The following is a 25,398-nucleotide window of genomic DNA, read 5'->3' on the forward strand; positions in this document are numbered from 1 at the left end:
GGGGGGGGGGGAATCAGTGGGCCAGAGCCACTTTTAGTTTGGGGGAGGGGGGATTTAGGGGGGCGGGCTAGAGTAAATATAGAGAGAGCATAGTTATCTTTAAAAAACTAGAAGCGATAGAAAACTTATGGGGGTCCTATAGTAAGGTTGCATATTCAAAAGCTCAGATTCTTACGCAATTCAATATAATATAGGGGGATATCAAAAAGAAGGTCTATATGTAGGTAGGAAATGACTAAACCTGAGTCCAGTAGACAAACAGTGATAAGATCAAATACTATCATATCCAAATTTTTGGGCTTGTGGACAAGTGCAAAATATGTAAGTTATGTCACGAAACATATGTAATTAATATAAAAGCCAGGGGATGGTTTGTAGCTTACAAACTGAGTAATACTTAAATAGAGGGTTATGTTTAAGTTATAGCACAAAATAATGTAGATAATATATAGATATAAGCAAACAAGCACACACTAATCTAATCAAATATGCCTGTTTATCATCTTGGTAAGGGGTAAACAATTGTCAAACTGACTATCATAATTCAAATAGCACATATAGTATCAATAACGAAAGGACACATGAGTCTGTGGTATGTTTTTTTAAGTTTATCCCTAAGAATTAGAAATAGTACCCACAGTGTGATAAAAAGGATGTTATGGAAATATAGGGTAATAATTACATTGTTGCTATAGTAGTACTGCAGTCTAGTCTGTAAGTGCTAAATCCGCTAAACATCTAGTATTTGTGAGGTATGTAGGTATTCTCTCTCATGTAAGGGAGACCAATAGTACCCATATTGCAATACATAATAAGCTGACGAGATATAAAGAGTCAAGGCGATATCCCCTTATGGTACATTAAGTGTGCAGATCTTACTATAGGGGTGTTACATATGATATATCTTTTAACTCAGAAACACAGACAGCTATATATATAGGTATCTACCATATAACACAAACAGCCAATTACTACATAATTAATGACATAATATACAAAGGGTATATGAAGAAGCACTCCTGCCACATATATTTAGGTAGCTGGACATAAGCATCAGCAACATAATATAGGGGATTAATAAGAGGGTAAGTGGCTAGTTTTCTATAAGTTTAATAACATGGTAAATAATAATCAACTGTACTGTTATCACATAAGCCTATCCGCTCTGTTAAATAAAAGTTACAAATTAGATGAGTTTTTCAGAGTTTGCAGTAAAGGTAACGCTGAATCCCGTACTCCATAGACCAGGACTGGCAACATAAGAGTCAAATTAGGAAATGTCTTAGGGTGAGAGCTATTGATTTTGTGTTAAGTTAGGGCTGTCAAGGACTAATACTACAGGAATATGGAGCTTTACCAAATGTCAGCAGAACTTCATCCTACCCCTCTCTTCAGACCTTTACTTCCAATTAGGTGGGGTGTAGGTTGTAGCGTTTGCTCCTTAGTTTCCAGAAGGAGTAAGAATTTGTCATAAAGATTCTGTACATTCCAGAGCAAGTGAGGATGTACACGTAAGGTCCGGGACCCTCTGCCAAAGCGAGCGATATCCAGACTCTGATCGGGCTGTAAGCTAGCTGGGACAAAGGCTATATGTTTAAAAAAAACCCGGATTATGCGCTGGGCTGGTGAGGAGGGTATTGAAGAATATCAAGTTCGGTCTGATGGGAGGCTTCAGGTCTATATGACCGGGTTCCTGCATGATCTCGACCCTGGTGAGCTGCATCTGTAGATCACTATCTGTCTCCGTCTGACAAACAGCTCTGCTAGCGTCAGCAACAGACTCCGTAGCAGCTGAGGCCATCTCAGAGCTGAAGATCCAGCTCTCTGTATATGAGGGTGTGAACCACTAGGAGGTGGCAAGGTGCTGGCTAGCTGCAGAATTTCGCCTTTGACTCTTCTCTCTTTTCTGGGCAGAGCCGATAGGACGTAGCTCCTCACTTCTGCAAAACTTGCCCCAGTATTTAGCGAGACATCATGTGGATAAGACTCCGTACAAGGTTGTGGTATGTCTAACGCTGATGTTGTTATGCCGAGGCTAAGATGGGAGGTCCCGCCGTTCTTAGTGAGATTTAGGGGAGCCGCCATTTTGGGTATTGGGATGACCTCCTCCCCACGCTGATTTCTTACTATAGACAGCAGGTCATGAAAGCAGCGATCCATCTTCTCCTCAAATCTCTCAAGCGATACCTGCATCTGCACATAAGTCTGCCATAATTAGTTGGGTAGTAGTCACTTCTGGCTTGTGGTTATACCAGACGGCGTGTCTCCATATAGGTGTTATAGCTGGTGTTTAAGGCTTCGTTAGATAAGTCTTTTAAGAAGTTGCTTTCCCTCTTACATGAGTGTAAAACTAGAGCAAAGTTGAAAAAAGTTAATTATATGCTCCATAAAGCTTAATGTTTATAAAATTAACAGGAGCTCCTGAGTTGTACGTCTTGTCTCCTCTGCTGTTAGCTCCGCCCCCCCCCCCCACTTCCATTTTTAAAATATGCACCAGTAAATACGTAATTGCATTTTGTGATTAGCTGATGGCTGTCATATGATTTATGGTGAACGAAAATTAAACTTAACATTTTAAAATGTGTCAGTCTACTACTCATTTGAAATTAAGAGTTTTCTTTCATGTAAGTGGCAAGAGTCCATGAGCTAGTGACGTATGGGATATAAATTCCTACCAGGAGGGTGAAAAGTTTCCTAAACCTCAAAATGCCTATTACACCTCCCACCTCACTCATACCTTAGTTTTACAAACTTTGCCTCCTATGGTGGTGGTGAAGCAAGATGTGCTTGATTTCTTCTATGATGGGCGCTTCTAAGCATTTTGAAGCCAGATTCCTCTCAGAGTACAGTGTTTTTCAGAGGGATGTGAAGTGAGTATTGCCTGTTGATTTAGTGGTTTCACCCATGGGAAATCCTTTCAAAGGCTCTCTGTAATCAGTTGCAGGGATTCATCCCCTGCCTCCCTTTTCAGATCTGATATTTTTCAGTTCTGGTTTGGCTGTCTGCTGTATGTGGATGGGTGTATTTCTTTTACAAGATATGACGAGTCCACGGATTTTATCCTTACTTTTGGGATTTAACCTCTTGCTAGCAGGAAGTGGCAAAGAGCACCACAGCAGAGCTGTATATATAGCTCCTCCCTTCCCTCCACCTCCAGTCATTCTCTTTGCCTGTGTTAGTGATAGGAAGAGGTAAAGTGAGGTGTTTGTTTAGATTCTTCAATCAAGAAGTTTTTTATTTTAAAATGGTGCCAGTGAGTACTATTTTTCTCAGGGAGAAATTGTCAGTCTATTACTTCCCAAGAAGAGTGGAGACATCTTATTTTCTGCCCTGATGTTTATGATCTTAGCAAACGTTATCTAAGATTCATGATGGTTCCCACAGCACAGCTGAAGGTAGTGTAAGAAAAAATCTTCAGTGTGGAGAACGGTGTCTTGCTACAAGCAGCATTGAGGTATGTTCAGTCTTTTGTTTCTGGGGAGACTTGATGCATCAAAACAGGCTGACATTATTCCCTATATGGGGAGGGGTAAGCAGTATGCACTATATGTAAGGAAATGGTGTACCTGGAATCCCTTTATATTGATTGCCAAAGTATGTAAAATATATCTTTGATGCTTATTCAAGGGGGGCTAGACGCTGGGAGTTGCGGTTTTGCTTAAGGGCTGTCATTGTTATTTTTATCACTGGCCTGAGGGAGTGCAGTGGTTTTTACGATATAGGGCATCAAAATGTTTTTGTTTTTTTTGAGACCCATGCGGGTCTTAGTCAGGCTAGAGTTACGCCCACGGGGGGCGGGGGCCTATTTTCGCACGCTCTGACGCGCAGTATCATCCGGATCCCATAGGCAGCAGAGTCCTGAACTCTGGTGGGGCCTAAGTTGTCTTGACTTTTGAAGGGCCTGAAAAGCTACTCAAGCATCCGCAGTGTATTCCAGGGGCAGGTAGGCGCCACAGCCGAGCTGTGGCGTGGTGCAGGGGCCTGAATAAATATAATAAATATATAACTGTTAAATCGATGTTATATTTTTTTCTTACACATCTCAGCAAGTGGATGCAATACTGATAGAGTATTTTGGGCACATTAAAATAATTTTTATTGCCACAAACACCTTTTGAAGATATCAGAAAAATTGTTGTGCTTTTATTTAAAGGCGCAGTACAGTTTTTTGTATTAACATTTTTGTCTATATAATTTGAATTCAGAGCTCAATATTTTAAGCTAAGAACGACTATTATAATATTGCTAGTCTGTTTAACATGTCTGAAACTCAGGAAACTCCTTGTTCTATGTGTTTAGATGCCACTGTGGAACCCCCTCTGATTTTTTTTTTGTCCCTCGTGTACTGAGAGGGCCTTACAATGTAAAGCACAGATTTTATGTTAAGAAAATGTGTCTAAGGATGATTCTCAGTCTGAGGAGAATCAGGGTGAACCGCCAAATTCTTCCCAAGCGTCACAACCTTTAACGCCCACCCAAGCGACGCCTGGTTCTTTAAACGGGTCTAATTAATTTACTCTGCAGGATATGGCTGCAGTTATGTCAACTACCCTTACAGAGGTATTATCTAAGTTGCCATTGTTACAGGGCAAACGCAGCAGGACAGAAGTCAATTTGAATACTGAGTCCTCTGATGCTTTGTTAGCTATTTCCGATGTACCCTCACAGGGATCTGATTTGGGGGTCAGGGAACTTCTGTCTGAGGGGGAACTTTCCGATTCGGGAAATGTGTTAACTCAGACGGACTCGGACGTCATGTCCTTTAGATTTAAGCTTGAACACCTCCGCCTGTTACTTCTGGTGGTTTTAGCGACTCTAGATGACTGTGACTCTATTGTGGTACCACCAGAGAAATTGTGTAAAATGGACAAATACTTAGAGGTACCTGCTTACACTGATGTTTTTAAGGTTCCTAAGAGAATTTCGGAGATTATTAAGAGGGAATGGGACAGACTGGGTATCCCGTTCTCACCTTCTCCTAATTTCAAGAAAATGTATCCCATATCTGACACTGTTCGGGACTCTTGGCAAACAGTCCCTAAGGTGGAGGGAGCCATATCTACCCTGGCTAAGCGTACAACTATTCCTATTGAGGACAGTTGTGCTTTCAAAGACCCTATGGATAAGAAATTGGAGGGTCTTCTGAAGAAACTGTTTATTCATCAGGGTTTCCTTTTACAACTGACGGCCTGCATTGTACCAGTTACCACTGCGGCGGCCTTCTGGTTTGATGCATTAGAAGAGTCTCTTAAGACTGAGACTCCTTTAGACGATATCTTAAAATTAAGGCTCTTAAGATGGCTAATTCTTTTATTACAGATGCCGCCTTTCAGATTGCCAAATTGACGGCTAAGAATGCCGGATTTGCCATTTCAGCACGTAGAGCGTTATGGTTAAAATCTTGGTCTGCTGATGTTGCATCTAAGTCAAAGCTTTTGGCTATTCCTTTCAAGGGAAAAACCCTATTCGGGCCGGACTTGAAAGAAATCATTTCTGACATTACAGGAGGTAAGGGTCATCTCCTACCTCAGGATAGAACTGCTAAACTGAGGGGTAAACAAAATAATTTTCCTTCCTTTCGGAACTTTAAAGGAGTCCCCTCTTCTTCCGCCAAGCAGGAAGGGAGTTTTGCTCAGGCCAAGTCTGTCTGGAGACCCAACCAGGCTTGGAACAAGGGTAAGCAACCCAAGAAGCCAGCTGCTGCTACCAAGACAGCATGAAGGGGTGGCCCCCGATCCGGGACCGGATCTAGTAGGGGGCAGACTTTCTCTCTTTGCCCAGGCTTGGGTAAGAGATGTTCAGGATCCTTGGGTATTAGCTGGAATTCAAAAATTATCTCCCAAGGGGGAGGTTTCTTCTTTCACAATTGTGTGTAGACCAGGTAAAAAGAGAGGCGTTCTTACGTTGTGTAAAAGACCTCTTTACTATGGGAGTAATTTGTCCTGTTCCAATACTGGAACAAGGGCAGGGGTTTTACTCAAATCTTTTCGTGGTTCCCAAAAAATAGGGCTTGTTTCGACCTATTTTAGATCTAAAAAGTCTAAACAAGTTTCTCAGAGTCCCATCCTTCAAGATGGAGACTATTCGAACAATTCTACCGTTGATCCAGGAGGGTGAATATATGACTACCGTTGACTTGAAGGATGCATATCTTCATATTCCTATCCACAAGGATCATCACCAGTTCCTAAGGTTTGCCTTTCTGGACGAACATTTTCAGTTTGTGGCTCTTCCCTTCGGGTTGGCCACAGCACCCAGGATCTTCACAAAGGTTCTAGGGTCACTTCTGGTGGTTCTCAGGCCGCGGGGCATTGCAGTGGTGCCCTATCTGGACGATATTCTGATCCAGACGCTGTTTTACCATCTGGCAAAGTCTCATACAGACATGGTTCTGTCCTTTCTGAGGACTCACGGGTGGAAGGTGAATCTAGAAAAGAGTTAATTAATTCCACAGACAAAGGTTCCCTTCTTGGGAACTCTAATAGATTCCATATCTATGAACATTTTCTTGACAGAGGTCAGAAAGTCAAAGATTCTGAATACATGCCAAGCCCTTCAGTCCAATCCTCGGCCATCAGTGGCTCAGTGCATGGAGGTAATTGGATTGATGCTGGCGGCAGTGGACATCATTCCGTTTGCTCGTTTTCATCTAAGACCACTACAACTGAGCATGCTTAGGCAGTGGAATGGAGATTATGCAAATTTGTCTCCTCAGATAGATCTAGATCAGGAGACAAGAGACTCTCTTCTTTGGTGGTTATCGATGGATCATCTGTCCCAAGGGACGTGCTTCCGCAGACCCTCATGGGTGATAGTGACAACGGACGCCAACCTACTAGGTTGGGGTCCAGTCTGGAATTCCCTGAAGGCTCAGGGTGTGTGGACTCATCGGAGACTATTCTTCCAATCAATATTCTGGAATTGAGAGCAATTTTAAATGTGCTTCAGGCGTGGCCTCAGTTGGCTTAGGCCAAATTTATCCGCTTTCAGTCGGACAACATCACGACTGTGGCTTACATCAATCATCAGGGAGGAACAGGAAGTTCCTTAGCGATGACAGAAGTATCCAAGATAATTCGGTGGGCGGAGACTCACTCTTGTTATCTGTCAGCAATCTACATCCCAGGAGTGGACAACTGGGAAGCGGACTTTTTGAGCAGACAGACGTTCCATCTGGGGGAGTGGGAACTCCATCCAGAGGTCTTTGACACCCTGATTCTCAGATGGGGCAGACCGGAGTTGGATCTGATGGCGTCTCGTCAGAATGCCAAGCTCCCGAGATACGGATCCAGGTCAAGGGATCCTCAGGCCGAACTGATAGATGCCTTGGCAGTGCCTTGGTCATTCAACCTAGCTTATGTGTTTCCGCTGTTTGCTCTCCTTCCCCGGGTGATTGCTCGGATCAAACCGTAGAGGACTTCAGTAATTCTTATTGCGCCTGCGTGGCCTCGCAGGACTTGGTATGCCGATCTAGTGGACATGTCCTCTCTGCCGCCATGGAAGCTTCTATTGAGGCAGGACCTTCTCATTCAGGGACCCTTCCAACACCCAAATCTAGTTTCTCTGCAACTGACTGCTTGGAGATTGAACGCTTGATTTTATCTAAGCGGGGGTTCTCTGATTCGGTCATTGATACTTTGATTCAGGCACGTAAGCCTGTCACTAGAAAGATCTACCATAAGATATGGCGTAAATATCTTTTTTGGTGTGAATCCAAGGGCTACTCATGGAGTAGAGTTAGGATTCCCGGGATTCTGTCTTTTCTCCAAGAAGGATTGGAGTAAGGGTTATCAGCAAGTTCCTTAAAGGGACAAATCTCTGCTTTGTCAATTTTACTACACAAACATTTGGCAGATGTTCAGTCTTTTTGTCAGGCTCTGACCAGAATCAAGCCTGTGTTTAGACCAATTGCTCCACCCTTGAGTTTGAATTTAGTTCTTAATGTTCTTCAAGGGGTTCCGTTTAAACCCATGCATTCCATAGATATTAAGTTATCATGGAAAGTTTTATTTTTGGTTGCTATTTCTTCTGCTCGTAGAGTTTCTGAGCTTTCAGCGTTACAATGTGACTCGCCTTATGTTATCTTTCATTCTGATAAGGTGGTTTTACGTACCAAAACTGGGTTCCTTCCTAAGGTTGTTTCAAATAAGAATATTAATCAAGAAATTGTTGTTCCTTCATTATGTCCTAATCCTTCTAAGAAGGAGCGTCTGTTGCATAACTTGGACATGGTCCGTGCCTTGAAGTTTTACTTGCAGGCGACTAAGGATTTCCGTCAATCATCTTCATTATTCGTTTTTTTTCCTGGAAAGCGTAGGGGTCATAAAGCTACGGCTACCTCTCTTTCTTTTTGGCTGAAGGGTATCATCCGTCTGGCATACAAGACTGCTGGACAGCAGCCTCCTGAAAGAATTACGGCTCATTCTACTAGGGCTGTGGCTTCCTCATGGGCATTTAAAAATGATGCTTCTGTTGAACAGGTTTTCAAGGCTGCAACTTGGTCGTCTCTTCACACTTTTTCCAGATTTTACAAATTTGATACTTTTGCTTCTTCTGAGGCTGGTTTTGGGAGAAAGGTTCTTCAAGCAGTGGTGCCTTCCGTTTAGGTTCCTGTCTTGTCCCTCCCTTTCATCCGTGTCCTGTAGCTTTGGTATTGTATCCCACAAGTAAGGATTAAATCCGTGGACTCGTCATATCTTGTAAAAGAAAAGGAAATTTATGCTTACCTGATAAATTTATTTCTTTTACGATATGATGAGTCCACGGACCACCCTGTCATTTCTAAGACAGGTATGTACTTATTTTTATTAAACTTCAGTCACCTCTGCACCTTTGGCTTTTCCTTTCTCTTCCTAACTTCGGTCGAATGACTGGATGTGGAGGGAAGGGAGGAGCTATATATACAGCTCTGCTGTGGTGCTCTTTGCCACTTCCTGCTAGCAGGAGGTTAAATCCCACAAGTAAGGATGAAATCCGTGGACTCGTCATATCGTAAAAAATAAATATATCAGGTAAGCATAAATTTCCTTTTTCAGGTAAGTATGTATCATTATTTTAAGACACTCTCAGCTATGTTTGGCGCTTTGTTATAAAGTTTTAAATCTATGTATTTGCTTATATTTGCCAAGAGTCAGGTCTATGTATATTTCCCTTTTTTGCAGACTATCAGTTTCAGTATGGAATTTATGTTTGGGAAGATTATTTTTTATCTTTTACCTGGGGTTTCAGATTCTTTTCAATTTGACTTTGTTTTCCAAATTTTCGGGTGCAATCTAGACTCTAGGGGACGCAAAATGTCGTTGGAAAGCCTCTTAAAAGAAAGAATTATGACTTACATAAAGACAAACAATTTAGAGGACCAAAATCAGCATGGTTTTACTTCAGGGAGATCATGTCAGACTAATCTAATTGACTTCTTTGATTATGTAACAAAAGTATTAGACAAGGGAGGAGCAGTTGATGTAGCATATCTAGATTTCAGCAAAGCATTTGACACCGTCCCACACAATAAACTTATTCACAAACTATATCTCCTTGGTCTAGATTCAAAAATTGTGAACTGGGTGGAATGCTGGCTTAAGGACAGAAAACAAAGTGTCTTAGTAAATGGAGTTCATTCAGCAGAGGGGGCTGTTACTAGTGGTGTTCCTCAGGGGTCAGTTCTGGGGCCTGTTTTGTTTAACATATTTATCTGTGATATCAGCAAAGGGCTACAGGGGAAAGTATGTCTCTTTGCAGATGATACAAAAATTTGCAACAGAGTGGATGTTCCAGGGGGGGTAGACAAAATGAGAAGTGATATACAACAAATGGAGGATTGGACAAACGACTGGGATCTAAAGTTTAACACAGCAAAGTGTAAAATAATGCATTTAGGGAAGAAAAATCCAAATGTTAATTACAGACTCAATGACACTTTACTGACTGTTACAGACGAGGAACAGGACTTGGGAATTATTATTTCAGATGATTTAAAACTTAGTAAACAATGTAGTAATGCAGCGAGTAAGGCTAGCAGAATGCTTGGATGTATTGGTAGAGGTATTTGCAGCAGAAATAGTAAGGTTCTTATGCCACTTTATAGATCATTAGTTAGGCCTCATCTTGAGTATTGTGTGCAGTTCTGGAGGCCATATCTTCAGAAGGATATTAACAAACTTGAATCTGTGCAAAGGAGGGCTACCAAAATGGTACATGGTCTAAAAAATAAAACTTACCAGGATAGGCTCAATGACCTAAATATGTATAGCTTAGAGGAGAGAAGGGAAAGAGGTGATATGATAGCAACTTTCAAGTACATTAAAGGGTTTAGTAAAACTGAGGCTGTGGGTATTTTACATAAAATGGAAAATTCAAGAACAAGCTCAAGCTAAAGGGTAGTAGATTCAGGAGTAATTTGAGGAAGCACTTCTTTACAGAAAGAGTGATTGATTTATGGAATAAACTTCCTCAAGAGGTAGTAGCAACAAACACTGTGGGGGACTTTAAAAATGCATGGGACAAGCATAGGGCTATCCTACGAACTAGATAAGTTTATACTGTTAGGTAAGGTCGGGCAGACTTGCTGGGCCTATGGCTCTTATCTGCCATCAATATCTATGTTTCTATATCTATGGCATCATTTTTGACGCAGAAAGTTTTTTTGCGGGAAAGTGCGTCTGAGGTGACATAAATTATGTCTTCCGGCGTCTTTGACGCACATTGTTTGGGCGCGGAGTCGCACTTGTTATGACGCAAGTTGCGTCATTTCCTGATGTTAGCTTTGGCGCCAAAATATTTTTTATTTCTTTCCTTTTTGCGTCTTGCTTGGCGCCAAAAATCTTTGTGTTTATAACCCCTCTTCCTGTTATGCTTCTGGTTCTTGCCATATTAAGAGCTATGGTGTTTTTTTACATCCTACACTAGCATAAGTATTTTTTCTATGAGGAAATTAGATATTTTGTTTAAATTTTTTTTTTCTTTTTACATTTTGCAATATGTCTCAATCTGATCCTGCCTCTGATGTTGCTGTAGAAACTATGCTGCCTGAACACAGTTCTACCAAAGCTAAGTGTGTCTGTTGTAAATTAACTGTTGTTATTTCTTCAGCCCAATTATGTGGCATCTGTCATGATAAGCTTTTGCATGCCGATAATGTTCTATTAGTACTAATACACTGTCTGTTGTTCCTTCAACGTCTAAAATACCTAATATTCCTGCAGATGTAAAGAATTATATTGCTGCAGCTATAGATAAGGCTATGTCTGTTATTCTGCCTTCAAATAAACGTAAAAGGTCTTTTAAAACTTCTCATAAATCTGATGAAATTTGTATTGACCAACAGCATACTGAAATATCCTCTGCTGATGAGGATTTTTCTGGTTCAGAAGATCCTGATTCAGATTCTGAAATTGACAAATCTTCCTTTCGGTTTAAGATTTACTATATTCGTTCTTTATTGAAGGAAGTTCTGGTTACTTTGGGCATTGAAGAGTCTAGTCCTCTTGATAATAAAGCCAATAAATGTTTGAATACTGTTTTTAAACCTAAGGTTGCTCCTGAGTTTTTTTCTGTTCCAGATGATGTTTCTGATATGATTACTGAGGAATGGTCTAAGCCTGGTTCTTCTTTTAATCCTCCTCCTATGTTTAAGAAGTTATATCCTTTACCTGTGGCTAATTTAGAGTTTTGGGGAAAAGTTCCTAAGGTTGATAGGGCTATTTCTACTCTTGCCAAACATACTACTATTCCTATGGAAGATGGGATCTTTTAAGGATCCTTTGGATAGGAAGATTGAATCTTATCTTGTAAGAGCATATTTACATTCTGGCTATATTCTTAGACCTGCTATTTCAATGACTGATGTGGCTGCTGCTTCAACATTTTAGTTGGATAGTTTAGCATGGCAGGTAGAAGATCATGATTTGACCAGCATTATTCTTTTTCTTCAGCATGCTAATTATTTAATTTGTGATGCTATATTTGACATTATTAAGATTGATGATAAATCTATGTCTTTGTTATTGTGTCTCAAGGGTATCAAATAGGATTCAGAATAAGTCATGTGAGAAGATTCTTTCTCTTATTCCAACAAATCCTGTGAAAGATCAGGCTTTTCTCAAATGTGTTTCAGATCTAGAGCTTTCATGGGTGATTGTTCCAGTTCCTCTACAGGAACAGGGTTTAGGGTTTTATATAAATCTATTTGTTGTCCCAAAGAGAGAATTCTTTCAGACCAGTTTTGGATCTGAAACTTTTAAATCGTTTTGTAAGAATTCCAACTTTCAAGATGGTGACTATAAGGACTACTCTGGCTTTTGTTCAGCAAGGGTGTTTTATGTCCACAATAGACTTACAGGTTGCTTATCTTCATGTTCCAATTCACCCAGACCATTATTGGTTTCTGAGATTCTCTTTTCTAGACAAGCATTACCAGTTTGTCGCTCTTCCATTTGGCCTAGCGACAGCTCCCATAAAGGAAGTATCTTGAATACTTTCTTGGGCAGAGTCCAACTCTTGTCTAATTCCTGCGATTTATATTCCAGGCGTAGACAATTGGGAAGCGGATTATCTCAGTCATCAGATTTTGCATCCAGGGGAGTGGTCTCTCCCTCCAGATGTTTCATCAGATTGTACTGATGTAGGGTCTTCCAGAAATAGATCTGATAGCTTCTCGTTTGAACAAGAAACTTCCCAGATATCTTTCCAAGTCCAAGGATCCTGAGGCAGAGATGGTGGATGCCTTAGAATTTCCTTGGTTTTACCAACCTGCTTACATTTTTCCACCTCCTAGTTCTTCTCCCAAGGGTGATTTCCAAGATCATTATGGTGCTCATGTGTTTCTCATCTCATGTGTTTCTGATAGCACCTGCATTGCCTCACAGGTTTTGGTATGCGGATCTTGTCCGGATGTCCAGTTGCCAGCCTTGGTCGCTTCCTTTAAGGCCAGACCTTCTGTCTCAAAGGCCGTTTTTTCCATCAGGATCTCTAAATTTGAAGGTATGGAAATTGAAGGCTTAGTTCTTAGTCATAGAGGTTTTTCTGACTTAGTAATTGACACTATGTTACAGGCCCATAAGTCTGTTTCAAGGAAGATATATTATCGGGTTTGGTAAACCTATATTTCATGGTGCTCCTCTCATAATTTTTCTTGGCATTCTTTTAGAATTCCTCAGATTTTACAGTTTCTTCAGGATGGTTTAGATAAGGGTTTGTCTGAAAATACTTTGAAGGGACAAATCTCTGCTCATTCTGTCCTATTTCATTGAAAGATTGCTAAGCTTCCTGATATTCACTGTTTTGTTCAGGCTTTGGTTCGTATCAATCCTGTTATTAAGTCTATTTCTCCTCCTTAGAGAATTTGGTTTTAAGGATTTTGCAGGCTCCTCCTTTCGAGCCTACGCATTCTTAGGATATTAAACTTCTTTCTTGGAAAGTGTTATTTATTTTGGCTATCTCTTCTGCTAGAAGAGTTTGAGTTGTCGGCTCTCCTGTGAGTCTCCTTATTTGATATTTCATCAAGATAAAGTGGTTTTACGAACTTCGTTTAAATTTTTGCCTAAAGTTGTGAATTCTAACAACATTAGTAGGGAAATTGTTGTTCCTTCTTTGTCTCCTAATCCTAAGAATTCTCTTGAGAGATCTCTACATTCATTGGATGTGTTAAAGGGACAGTCTACACCAGAATTGTTATTGTTTTAAAAGATAGATAATCCCTTTTTTACCCATTCCCCAGTTTTGCATAACCAACACAGTTATATTTATATATTTTTTACCTCTGTAATTATCTTGTATAGCCTCTTGTATTGTAAAGCCTCTGCAAACCGCCCCTTTATTTCAGTTCTTTTGACAGACTTGCAGTTTAGCCAATCAGTGATGGCTCCCAGGTAACTTCACGTGCATGAGCACAGTTTTATCTATATGAAAAACATGAACTAACACCCTCTAGTGGTGAAAAACCTGTTAAAATGCATTCTTAAGAGGCGGCCTTCAAGGTCTAAGAAATTAGCATATGAACCTCCTAGGTTAAGCTTTCAACTAAGAATACCAAGAGTACAAAGAAAAATTTGTGATAAAAGTAAATTGGAAAATTGTTTAAAATTACACGCCCTATCTGAATCATGAAAGTTTTTTTTGGACTAGACTATCCCTTTAAGAGCTTTAAAATACTATGTTGAAGCTACTACGGATTTCAGAAAGTCTTCTAGTCTATTTGTTATTTTCTCTGCTTCCAGGAAAGGTCAGAAAGCCTCTGCCATTTCTTTGGCGTCTTGGTTGAAACTTTTGATTCACAAAGCTTATTTGGAGGCGGGGCAGTCTTTGCCTCAGAGAATTACAGCTCATTCTACCAGATCAGTTGCCACTTCTTGGGCTTTCAAGAATGGAGCTTCACTTGATCAAATTTGCAAAGCAGTAACTTGGTCTCCATTGCATACATTTACTAAATTTTACCATTTTTGATGTATTTGCTTCTTCAGAAGCAGTCTTTGATAGAAACGTTCTTCAGGCAGCTGTCTCAGTTTGATTATTTTGCCTATGATCTTGAGTTTTTTTAAATTTAAGAAAGCTTAATTATTATTTGGATTTAATTTTTTCAGCGGAAGTAGCTGTTTTTATTTTTATCCCTCCCTCTCTAGTGACTCTGAATTTCCACTTCTTGGGTATTATATCCCATACGTCGCTAGCTCATGGACTCTTGTCACTTACACAAAAGAAAACTTAATTTATGTAAGAACTTACCTGTTATAAATTTATTTCATAGTTGCAAGAGTCTGAGACACACCCTATTTTTGGTGGTTATGATTTTTTAGTTTAAAAGCATATTATTTTTTTCCAGTTCCTCTTTTTGTATGACTTTTTACTCCTTTTTACACCTCACTACTTGGCTATACCTTAAACTAAGGTATGAGTGTGGTGGGAGGTGTATTTATAGGCATTTTGAGGTTTGGAAAACTTTGCCCCGTCCTTGTAGGAATGTATATCCCATACGTCACTAGCTCATGGACTCTTGTCACTATGAAAGAAATGAATTTATCAGGTAAGTTCTTACATAAATTGTTTTTTCTAAGCGCTTTTGCATTGTCGTTGTATTATGCAGTTTGCAGATTACGTCTCTTTTCAGAGCCGGATTTCTCCTTATGAAAGTGCAACACACGAAGATCTGGATTTGCACATGAAGAAATCTGGCTCCGAAAAGAGCCGTCACCTTCTTCCACATTTGGATACTAACAAAGAATCCAAATGCACATATCTAGTATTATCTAGTAGTGTCTTTCCTATTATGTTTTATGTTTTAGACTATTTATACCACTCTAGTAGCTTTCTTTTGAAGAGTTCTTTATATCATTCTATAGTCAAGGTCTCCAGAATAGGACAGGATTCTAACAAATGGCATTTTACTCACTTTTTTTTTAATCTTTCTTGTTTTAGAATCAAACATTTCTACTGTCTAGATCTTCTGCTCTATTGTGTCAAGTCGTCTAATAATTATAATTCCTGCTCTGCTTTTGGCAAAGTTCCATTCTACCTATAATTAACCTTTTTGTTTTCTATGTTAAATGCATAATTCTGCACTGTAGAGTATTAAAAACTTGTCTATGTCTATGAATATGTTAAACAGAATAGCCCACCACTGATCCCTGACTTAAGCTACTTCTTATCTCTATTTTTTTAAACACATTATTACCCACTGCAGACTTAGACTACCGTAAACAGTTAAGTTGGTAGAATTGTTGATTTAAGTCAATACAAAATCATTAAATTATTTTGTTTTCACTGTCAAACGCCTACTTAAAGCTAAACTACAATCTACTGCTCTACACTGGTATGTCTCTATATTTATGTGTTCAGCAAAGTATTTTGTAGTCAGTAGTGGATTCCCCTTTTTTATATTTACAGACATGTCTCATGCCTTGTCTTCATTTTTTTGGTTTGTAATAGTACATTCAGCTCTTTATTTATTTATTTATTTTTTATTATGAATCTCTTACCAGATTTTTTAATGACATTTGTCTTTCCTATCCATATTGCCACCATTTGTTACCATATGTTGACAGTTTCTGTGGTTTCCATGTCACCACACAAATGTATTCAACTGTGTAGATACTGTATATTTAGAAAAAACAGATGTTAATTTAATGATTCTTTTCAGCATAGCACACATCTGAACAGTCCTGTTACTTCACCAAATCAGTCTCCACTACCTATTCATCTAACCAATATGAAAAACATTCACCCAGGGTTAACACCCCTCCCTATCGTTCCTCAGTTCTCAAGACCTTTCGCTCCTGGACAAGGTAAGACATTTTTAAGACTTTTATGTTTTTGACAGGATGCTTTTAAAATGAACCACCTCAATTTATTTGCTATTGCCGATACTTTGTATTGTCTTAGAACAAACTATAGTAGCAATTCTTATTCTTTAGGTCAAAATGAATATATTAAAACTATTATTTAGACTATTTTAATAGCCGTTTTCTATGCATGTATATTTATTATCTTTTGTCCTTTCTTTTGTTTGGCAGGTGATACAAGATACCCGTTACTTGGTCAGCCTTTACAATATAATGCTCCTCATGTAGTTCACGGACACGTTACAAGTCAGCAGGTTGTTATGAAATGTGCTCTGCAATATTTGTTATTCATTGCAGCAAAAGGAAGAACTGTAGTCCTCTTTCCAAGTTTGTCTTGTACAGTAGTAGTACTAAGGTTCTGTTTGTTTTCTCTGGAACAACATAGACTAACACAACTCTCTTCCTTCTCAATACATCTGTCAGTTGCACATAATGTCATAGCCTGAATCAACATTTTAGAATATAAGCCTTCCTTAAAGGGATACTAAAATTTTTGGTTCATCACCCTGGATAGCGCTTGCTGATTGGTGGCTACATTTAGCCACCAATCAGCAGGAATTACCCAGGTGCTGAACCTAAAATGGGCCTGCTCCTAAGCTTTTATTCCTGCTTTTCAATTAAAGATACCAAGAGAACAACAAAAAAATGATAATAGGAGTAAATTAGAAAGTTGCTTAATATTGCATGCTCTATCTGAATCATGAAAGGAAAAATTTTGCGTTAGTATTCCTTTAAATTATTAGCGTTTTATTACCAAATATTAAAGGGACACTGAACCTAAATTTGTTCTTTCGTGATTCAGATAAAAAGTTGCTTAAAATTGCATGCTCTAACTCCTATTTTCATTTTTTTTTTTTTTTGTTCTCTTGGTATCTTTATTTGAAAAGCAAGAATGTAAGTTTACATGTCGGCCCATTTTTGGTGAACAACCTGGGTTGTTCTTGCTGATTGGTGGATAAATTCACCCACCAATACACAAGTGCTGTCCAGTGTACTGAACCAAAAATTGTCTGGCTCCTTAGCTTAGATACCTTTTTCAAATAAAGATAGCAAGAGAACAAAGAAAAATAGATAATAGGAGTAAATTAAATAGTTGTTTAAAATTGCATGCTCTATCTGAATCACGAAAGAAAAAAAAATTGGGTTCGGTGTCCCTTTAATCTTTTATTAGTACATTTTATATAGAACTAAATTAATAAAAGCAGTCTTGAGCCATTTAGTATAAATATTACTGAAGGGAAAACCATGGTGCCATAGAATAATTACATTTCTGTTCCTTGTGACCATATCTTCTTAATGCCCCGCTTCAATACCTCCCATTCCCATATTGTAGAATTATTATTTCTCTTGTAAGGTGTATCCAGTCCATGGATGATCCATTACTTGTGGGATATTCTCCTTCCCAACAGGAAGCTGCAAGAGGATCACCCACAGCAAAGCTGTCTATATAGCTCCTCCCCTAACTGCCACTCCCAGTCATTCTCTTGCAGCTCTCAACAAGAAAGGAAGTAGCTAGAGAGAAGTGGTGTATTTATTTAGTTTATCTTCAATCAAAAGTTTGTTATTTTCAAATGGTACCGGAGTTGTACTATTTTAGCCTCAGGCAGAAAGTTGAAGAAGAGTCTGCCTGTGGTCTTTGATGATCTTAGCAGGTTGTAACTAAGATCCATTGCTGTTCTCACACATAACTGAAGAGATAGGTAACTTCAGCTGGGGGAATGGCGTGCAGGGTCTCCAGCTATGAGGTATGTGCAGTTAAAATTTTTCTAGAGAAATGAATATGCTAGAAAATGCTGTTAATACCGGATTTATTTAAGGTAAGCCTGATTACAGTGATTTAATAACGACTAGTATCATGCTTGCTGTAAAGGGTAATATTCTTATTACTTTCTCACATTACTGAAAAATAAGATAACGTTTGCTGGAAGTGTTTAAACGTTTTTTTCTACATATTGGTGATAAAACTTTATTGGGGCCCAGTTTTTTCCACATGGCTGGCTAGATTTTGCCTAGGGATAGTTTTGTTAGGCCCTCTCACTGTGAATACAGGTTGGAAGGGGCCTATTTTCGCGCCTAAATGCGCATTAGATTTTGCAGCTTGAGACATCCAGTTTCCCTGAAGGAGTCCCCTGAACACTTAGGACCTCTCTAAAGGGTTTTTGTGCCTTCCAAAGTCGTTGTATGGGCAGGTAGGGCCACAGCAGAGCTGTGGCAGTTTGTTGTGACTGTTGAAAAACGTTTATATGGTTTTTTTATCCGGTTTTGAAACTAAAGGGTTAATCATCCATTTGCAAGTGGGTGAAATGCTCTGTTAGCCTATTATACACACTGTAAAAATTTCGTAAGATTTACTGCTTTTTATCACTGTTTTTCAATTTCTGCCATTTTTTGTTTCTCTTAAAGGCACAGTACCGTTTTTATTTTTTGCTTGTTTACATTTATTAAAGTGTTTTCCAAGCTTGCTGGTCTCATTGCTAGTCTGTTTAAACATGTCTGACATAGAGGAAACAACTTTTCATTATGTTTAGAAGCCATTGTGTGTACCAAATGTACTGATTTTACTTTAAGTTATAAAGATCATATTCTGGCTTTAAAAGATTTATCACCAGAGGAAACTGACAAGGGGGAAGTTATGCCGACTAACTCGCCCCACGTGTCAGAACCTTTGACTCCCGCTCAAGGGACGCCCTCTCAAGAGGCGCCAAGTACATCTAGTGCGCCCATGGCGTTTACTTTACAAGACATGGCGGCAGTTATGGATCATACCCTTACAGCGGTATTGTCCAAACTACCAGGGTTACAAGGAAAGCGAGACAGCTCTGGGGCTAGAAGAAATACAGAGCACTCTGACGCTTTAGTAGCTATGTCTGATATCCCCTCATAATATGCAGAAGCTGAGGCAGGAGAGCTTCTATCTGTGGGTGATTTTTCTGACTCAGGGAAGATGCTTCAACCTGATTCTGATATGTCTACATTTAAATTTAAGCTTGAACACCTCCGTGTGTTGCTCAGGGAGGTTTTAGCTACTCTGGATGACTGTGACACCATTATAGTGCCAGAGAAATTGTGTAGATTGGATAAATACTATACAGTGCCAGTTTACACTGATGTTTTTCCAATACCTAAGAGGTTTTCAGAAATTATTACTAAGGAATGGGATAGACCAGGTGTGTCGTTCTCTCCCCCTTCTGCTTTTAAGAAAATGTTTCCAATAGATGCCGCTACACAGGACTTATGGCAAACGGTCCCTAAGGTGGAGGGAGCAGTTTCTACCCTAGCTAAGCGTACAACTATCCCTGTCGAGGACAGTTGTGCTTTCCTAGATCTAATGGATAAAAAGTTAGAGCTTTACCTTAAAGGGACACTCAAGTCAAAATTAAACTAAATGATTCAGATACAGCATGTTATTTTAAACAACTTTCCAATTTACTTCCATTAACAAAATGTGCACAGTCTTTTTAGATTTACATTTTTTGAGTCACCAGCTCCTACTGAGCATGTGCAAGAAGTCACAGCATATACGTATATGCATTTGTGATTGGCTGATGGCTGTCACATGGCACAGAGGGAGTGGAAATAGACATAACTTTGCAATTTATTTAAAAAAAAATCTACTACTCATTTAAAATTCAGACTAAGTGCTATTGCATTGTCTTCTTATCATGCATTTGTTGATTATGCAAATCTATTGTATTGACTGGTCCTTTAAGAAAATGTTTATTCAACAGGGTTTTATTCTCCAGCCTCTTGCATGCATTGCCACGGTCACTGCTGCTGCGGCCTTCTGGTTTGAGTCTCTGGAAGAGGCCTTACAGGTAGAAACCCCATTGGATGATATACTTGACAAGCTTAAAGCGCTTAAGCTAGCCAATTCATTTGTTTCTGACGCCATTGTTCATTTAACTAAACTAACGGCTAAGAACTCAGGTTTTGCTATTCAGGCGCGTAGGGCGCTATGGCTTAAATCCTGGTCAGCTGACGTTACTTCAAAGTCTAAGCTTCTCAACATTCCCTTCAAGGGGCAGACCCTATTCGGGCCTGGACTGAAGGAGATAATTTCTGATATTACTGGAGGAAAAGGTCATGCCCTTCCTCAGGATAGGTCTAACAAATTAAGGACCAAACAAACTAATTTTCGTGCCTTTTCGAAACTTTAAGACGAGCACGGCATCAACTTCCTCTGATACAAAACAAGAGGGAAATTTTGCCCAGTCCAAGCCGGTCTGGAGACCTAACCAGGCTTGGAACAAAGGTAAGCAGGCCAAGAAGCCTGCTGCTGCCTCTAAGACTGCATGAAAGATCAGCCCCCGATCCGGTAACGGATCTAGTAGGGGGCAGACTTTCTCTCTTCGCCCAGGCTTGGGCAAGAGATGTCCAGGATCCCTGGGCGTTGGAAATTGTGTCCCAGGGATATCTTCTGGACTTCAAAGCTTCTTCCCCAAAAGGAAGATTTCACCTCTCACAATTATCTGCAGACCAGATAAAGAGAGAGGCATTCTTACATTGTGTTCAAGACCTCCTAGTTATGGGAGTGATCCACCCAGTTCCAAAGGAAGAACAGGGGCAAGGCTTCTATTCAAATCTGTTTGTGGTTCCCAAGAAAGAGGGAACCTTCAGACCAATCTTAGATCTCAAGATCCTAAACTAATTTCTCAGGGTCCCATCTTTCAAGATGGAGACTATTCGAACCATCCTACCTATGATCCAGGAGGGTCAATACATGACTACCGTGGACTTAAAGGATGCTTATCTTCACATTCCGATACACAAAGATCATCGGTTTCTCAGGTTCGCCTTCCTAGACAGGCATTACCAGTTTGTGGCTCTTCCCTTTGGGTTAGCTACGGCACCAAGAATCTTTACGAAGGTTCTGGGGTCACTTCTGGCGGTCCTAAGGCCGCGGGGCATAGCAGTAGCCCCTTACTTAGACGACATTCTGATACAGGCGTCGAATTTCCAAATTGCCAAGTCCCATACGGACATTGTTCTGGCATTCCTAAGGTCTCATGGGTGGAAAGTGAACGAAAAAAAGAGTTCTCTATCCCCTCTCACAAGAGTTTCCTTCCTGGGAACTCTGATAGATTCTGTAGAAATGAGGATTTACCTGACAGAGGCCAGGTTGTCCAAACTTCTAAATTCCTGCCGTGTTCTTTATTCTACTTCTCGCCCTTCGGTGGCTCAGTGTATGGAAGTAATCGGCTTAATGGTAGCGGCAATGGACATAGTTCCGTTTGCCTGCCTACATCTCAGACCGCTGCATCTCTGCATGCTCAGTCAGTGGAATGGGGATTACACTGTCCCCTCTACTAAATCTGGATCAAGAGACCAGGGATTCTCTTCTCTGGTGGCTATCTCCGGTCCATCTGTCCAAAAGTATGACCTTCCGCAGGCCAGATTGGACAATAGTAACAACAGATGCCAGCCTTCTGGGCTGGGGTACAGTCTGGAACTCTCTGAAGGCTCAGGGGTCGTGGACTCAGGAGGAGGCACTCCTTCCGATAAACATTCTGGAACTAAGAGCGATATTCAATGCTCTTCAGGCTTGGCCTCAGCTATCGGCAGTGAGGTTCATCAGATTTCAGTCGGACAACATCAAGACTGTAGCTTACATCAACCATCAAGGGGGAACAAGGAGTTCCCTAGCGATGTTGGAGGTTTCAAAGATAATTCGATGGGCAGAGATTCACTCTTGCCATCTATCAGCTGTCCATATTCCAGGAGTAGAGAACTGGGAGGCAGATTTTCTAAGTCGACAGACTTTTCATCTGGGGGAGTGGGAGCTCCATCCGGAGGTGTTTGCACAGTTGATTCAACGTTGGGGCAAACCAGAACTGGATCTAATGGTGTCTTTCCAGAACGCCAAGCTTCCTTGTTACGGATTCAAGTCCAGGGATCCCAAGGCAGCGCTGATAGATGCTCTAGCAGCGCCTTGGTCCTTCAACCTGGTTTATGTGTTTCCACCGTTTCCGCTGCTCCCTCGTCTGATTGCCAAGGTCAAGCAGGAGAGAGCATCTGTGATTTTGATAGCACCTGCGTGGCCACGCAGGACTTGGTATGCAGATCTGGTGGACATGTCATCCTTTCCACCATGGACTCTGCCTCTGAGACAGGACCTTCTACTTCAGGGTCCTTTCAACCATCCAAATCTAATTTCTCTGCGGCTGACTGCTTGGAGATTGAACGCTTGATTTTATCAAAGCGTGGTTTCTCTAAGTCGGTCGTTGATACCTTAATACAGGTGCAAAAGCCTGTCACCAGGAAAATCTATCATATGATATGGTGTAAATATCTTCATTGGTGTGAATCCAAGGGTTACTCATGGAGTAAGGTCAGGATTCCTAGGATATTATCTTTTCTCCAAGAAGGATTGGAGAAGGGTTTGTCAGCTAGTTCCTTAAAGGGACAGACTTCTGCTCTGTCTATTCTTTTGCACAAACGTCTGGCTGAGGTTCCAGACGTGCAGGCGTTTTGTCAGGCTTTAGTCAGAATCAAGCCTGTGTTTAAACCTGTTGCTCCGCCTTGGAGTTTAAATTTAGTTCTTAAGGTTCTTCAAGGGTTTCCGTTTGAACCTTTGCATTCCATAGATATTAAGCTCTTATCTTGGAAAGTTCTGTTTTTAGTAGCTATCTCCTCGGCTCGAAGAGTTTCGGAGTTATCTGCTTTACAATGTGATTCCCCTTATCTCATTTTTCATGCAGATAAGGTAGTGTTACGTACCAAACCTGGTTTTCTACCTACGGTGGTATCTAATAAAAATATCAATCAGGAGATTGTTGTACCGTCACTGTGTCCTAATCCTTCTTCAAAGAAGGAACGTCTTTTACACAATCTTGACGTGGTTCGTGCTTTAAAGTTTTATTTATAAGCTACTAAAGATTTTCGTCCAACATCTGCATTGTTTGTTGTCTACTCTGGACTGAGGAGAGGCCAAAAGGCTTCGGCAACTTCTCTTTCTTTTTAGCTAAGGAGTATAATACGCTTAGCTTATGAGACTGCTGGCCAGCAGCCTCCTGAAAGGATTACAGCTAATTCTACTAGAGCGGTAGCTTCCACATAGGCTTTTAAAAATTAGGCTTCTGTTGAACAGATTTGTAAGGTGGCGACTTGGTCTTCGCTTCATACTTTTTCAAAATTCTATAAATTTGATACTTTTGCTTCTTCGGAGGCTATTTTTGGGAGAAAGGTCTTGCAGGCAGTGGTGCCTTCTGTTTAAGCACCTGCCTTGTCCCTCCCTTCATCCGTGTCCTATAGCTTTGGTATTGGTATCCCACAAGTAATGGATGATCCGTGGACTGGATACACCTTACAAGAGAAAATAAAATTTATGCTTACCTGATAAATGTATTTCTCTTGTGGTGTATCCAGTCCACGGCCTGCCCTGTCATTTTAAGGCAGGTGTGTTTTATTTTTAAACTACAGTCACCACTGCACCCTATAGTTTCTCCTTTCTCTTGCTTGTCTTCGGTCGAATGACTGGGAGTGGTAGTTAGGGGAGGAGCTATATAGACAGTTCTGCTGTGGGTGATCCTCTTGCAGCTTCCTGTTGGGAAGGAGAATATCCCACAAGTAATGGATGATCCGTGGACTGGATACACCACAAGAGAAATAAATTTATCAGGTAAGCATAAATTTTGTTTTTTTTTATTATATACTCTGAAGTATTTGTTGAGCATTATGGTCCTTTCTACATCCACTAGCTGGTATTAAATAGCTCTGTATTCCTTTGTTGACTTGTCCCATTTATTTCTGAAAATCCAGGAGATGTTGATAGAGGTTGGGTAGATTTCAAGTTGCCTGAAATCTAAACCAAAACTCAGGGATCCAGTTGGAAAATATAAAATGTATTATGAACCAAAAATAATTTGGTAACATTTAATTTTACAAAATGTGGTTTATATGTGGTCTCCTTCATGTACCACAGAAAAAAATTATAAATTATTTCTAAGTTAATGATTGTCATGAAGGTGTTTTTTAAGGTCCTTGTTTTAAATTGTCTTATTAAAAGGACATACTCATATGCTAAGTCACTTAAAAGTTATGCAGCGTAACTGAAAAAGCTGACAATGCAATATCACCTGAACATCTCTATGTAAAAAGAGAAGACATTTTAACTCAAAATCTCTTCAGCTCACCAGAGTAAGTGCTATGTGAACAGTTACCAGCTAAAAGTTGAAAAAAAGACAAAATAAATAGTCCATCAGCAGTACTGATGTCATGCTTTACTTTGCTGTGATCTTGTAAGATTTCACTCAAATTTCATAGGTAAATATCATGACTGTGCTGCACATTGCAGATGCACACTCCCTTGCAAGTCCTCCGACTGGCATCCTGATTGTCTGCTTAAATTTTCTTTACAGTGGTGTCTGAATACTTCTTTTTTACATATATATGTTCAGATGATATTTTCTAGTCTGCTTTTTAAGACTACGCTGCTTTATTTTAAATTGCTTCAATGTTTGGGTATTGTGTCCCTTTAAGATTTAAGGCATATTTTTAATATGATTGTAAGGCTGGTGCTTAACTGCTCATCTCCCTAGGGTCAATCTGGCCACCGACATGGAAATAGAGGGAAAAAAACAGCAAGAAAAGCTGCTTCCACAGACCTTTGTGCTGGCGAGCCAGGTAGTTTTTCTGATGCATTCTTAGTTTCTACAATGACCAACAGTAATGCTATTTATTTTTATTTATAAATAATTGCTAATATGAAACCTGGAGCAAATCTAAAAAATATCAAATCACAATGTAGTGCTAAAGTAATCGCTTATGATTCATAATCCTTTCAGTCAGTGTAGCAAAAGATTGTTCTGAATAGTTTTCCTCTTTGATGAATTATTCCTATAAGTAGTTCCACACTTAACTGACAATTCTGTTTTCTTCTATAAGGTACGACAAGTCCACGGATTCATCCTTTACTTGTGGGATATTATCCTCCTGCTAACAGGAAGTGGCAAAGAGCACCACAGCAGATGAGTCTATATAGCTCCTCCCTTAGCTCCATCCCCCAGTCATTCTTTTTGTTTACTCTAAGTACTAGGAAGGGTAAAGTGAAAGAGGTGATAAAATATTA

The 25,398-nt window shown here is 40.0% G+C and overlaps 1 protein-coding gene across 8 annotated transcripts in view; it reads left to right on the forward strand.

The window, feature by feature from the left end:
* R3HDM1 (R3H domain containing 1) overlaps window positions 1-25,398 on the forward strand; it is a 546,502-nt gene that overhangs the window by 496,482 nt on the left and 24,622 nt on the right. For all 8 annotated transcript variants that reach the window (XM_053698247.1, XM_053698246.1, XM_053698242.1 and 5 more), the window contains 3 exons: window positions 16,130-16,274; window positions 16,503-16,585; window positions 24,869-24,953. In XM_053698247.1, the coding sequence (XP_053554222.1) occupies window positions 16,130-16,274; window positions 16,503-16,585; window positions 24,869-24,953 (313 nt within the window). The remainder of the gene's footprint in view (window positions 1-16,129; window positions 16,275-16,502; window positions 16,586-24,868; window positions 24,954-25,398) is intronic.

The sequence above is a fragment of the Bombina bombina genome, chromosome 1 (genome assembly GCF_027579735.1).
Source record: "Bombina bombina isolate aBomBom1 chromosome 1, aBomBom1.pri, whole genome shotgun sequence".
Lineage (NCBI taxonomy): Eukaryota > Metazoa > Chordata > Amphibia > Anura > Bombinatoridae > Bombina > Bombina bombina.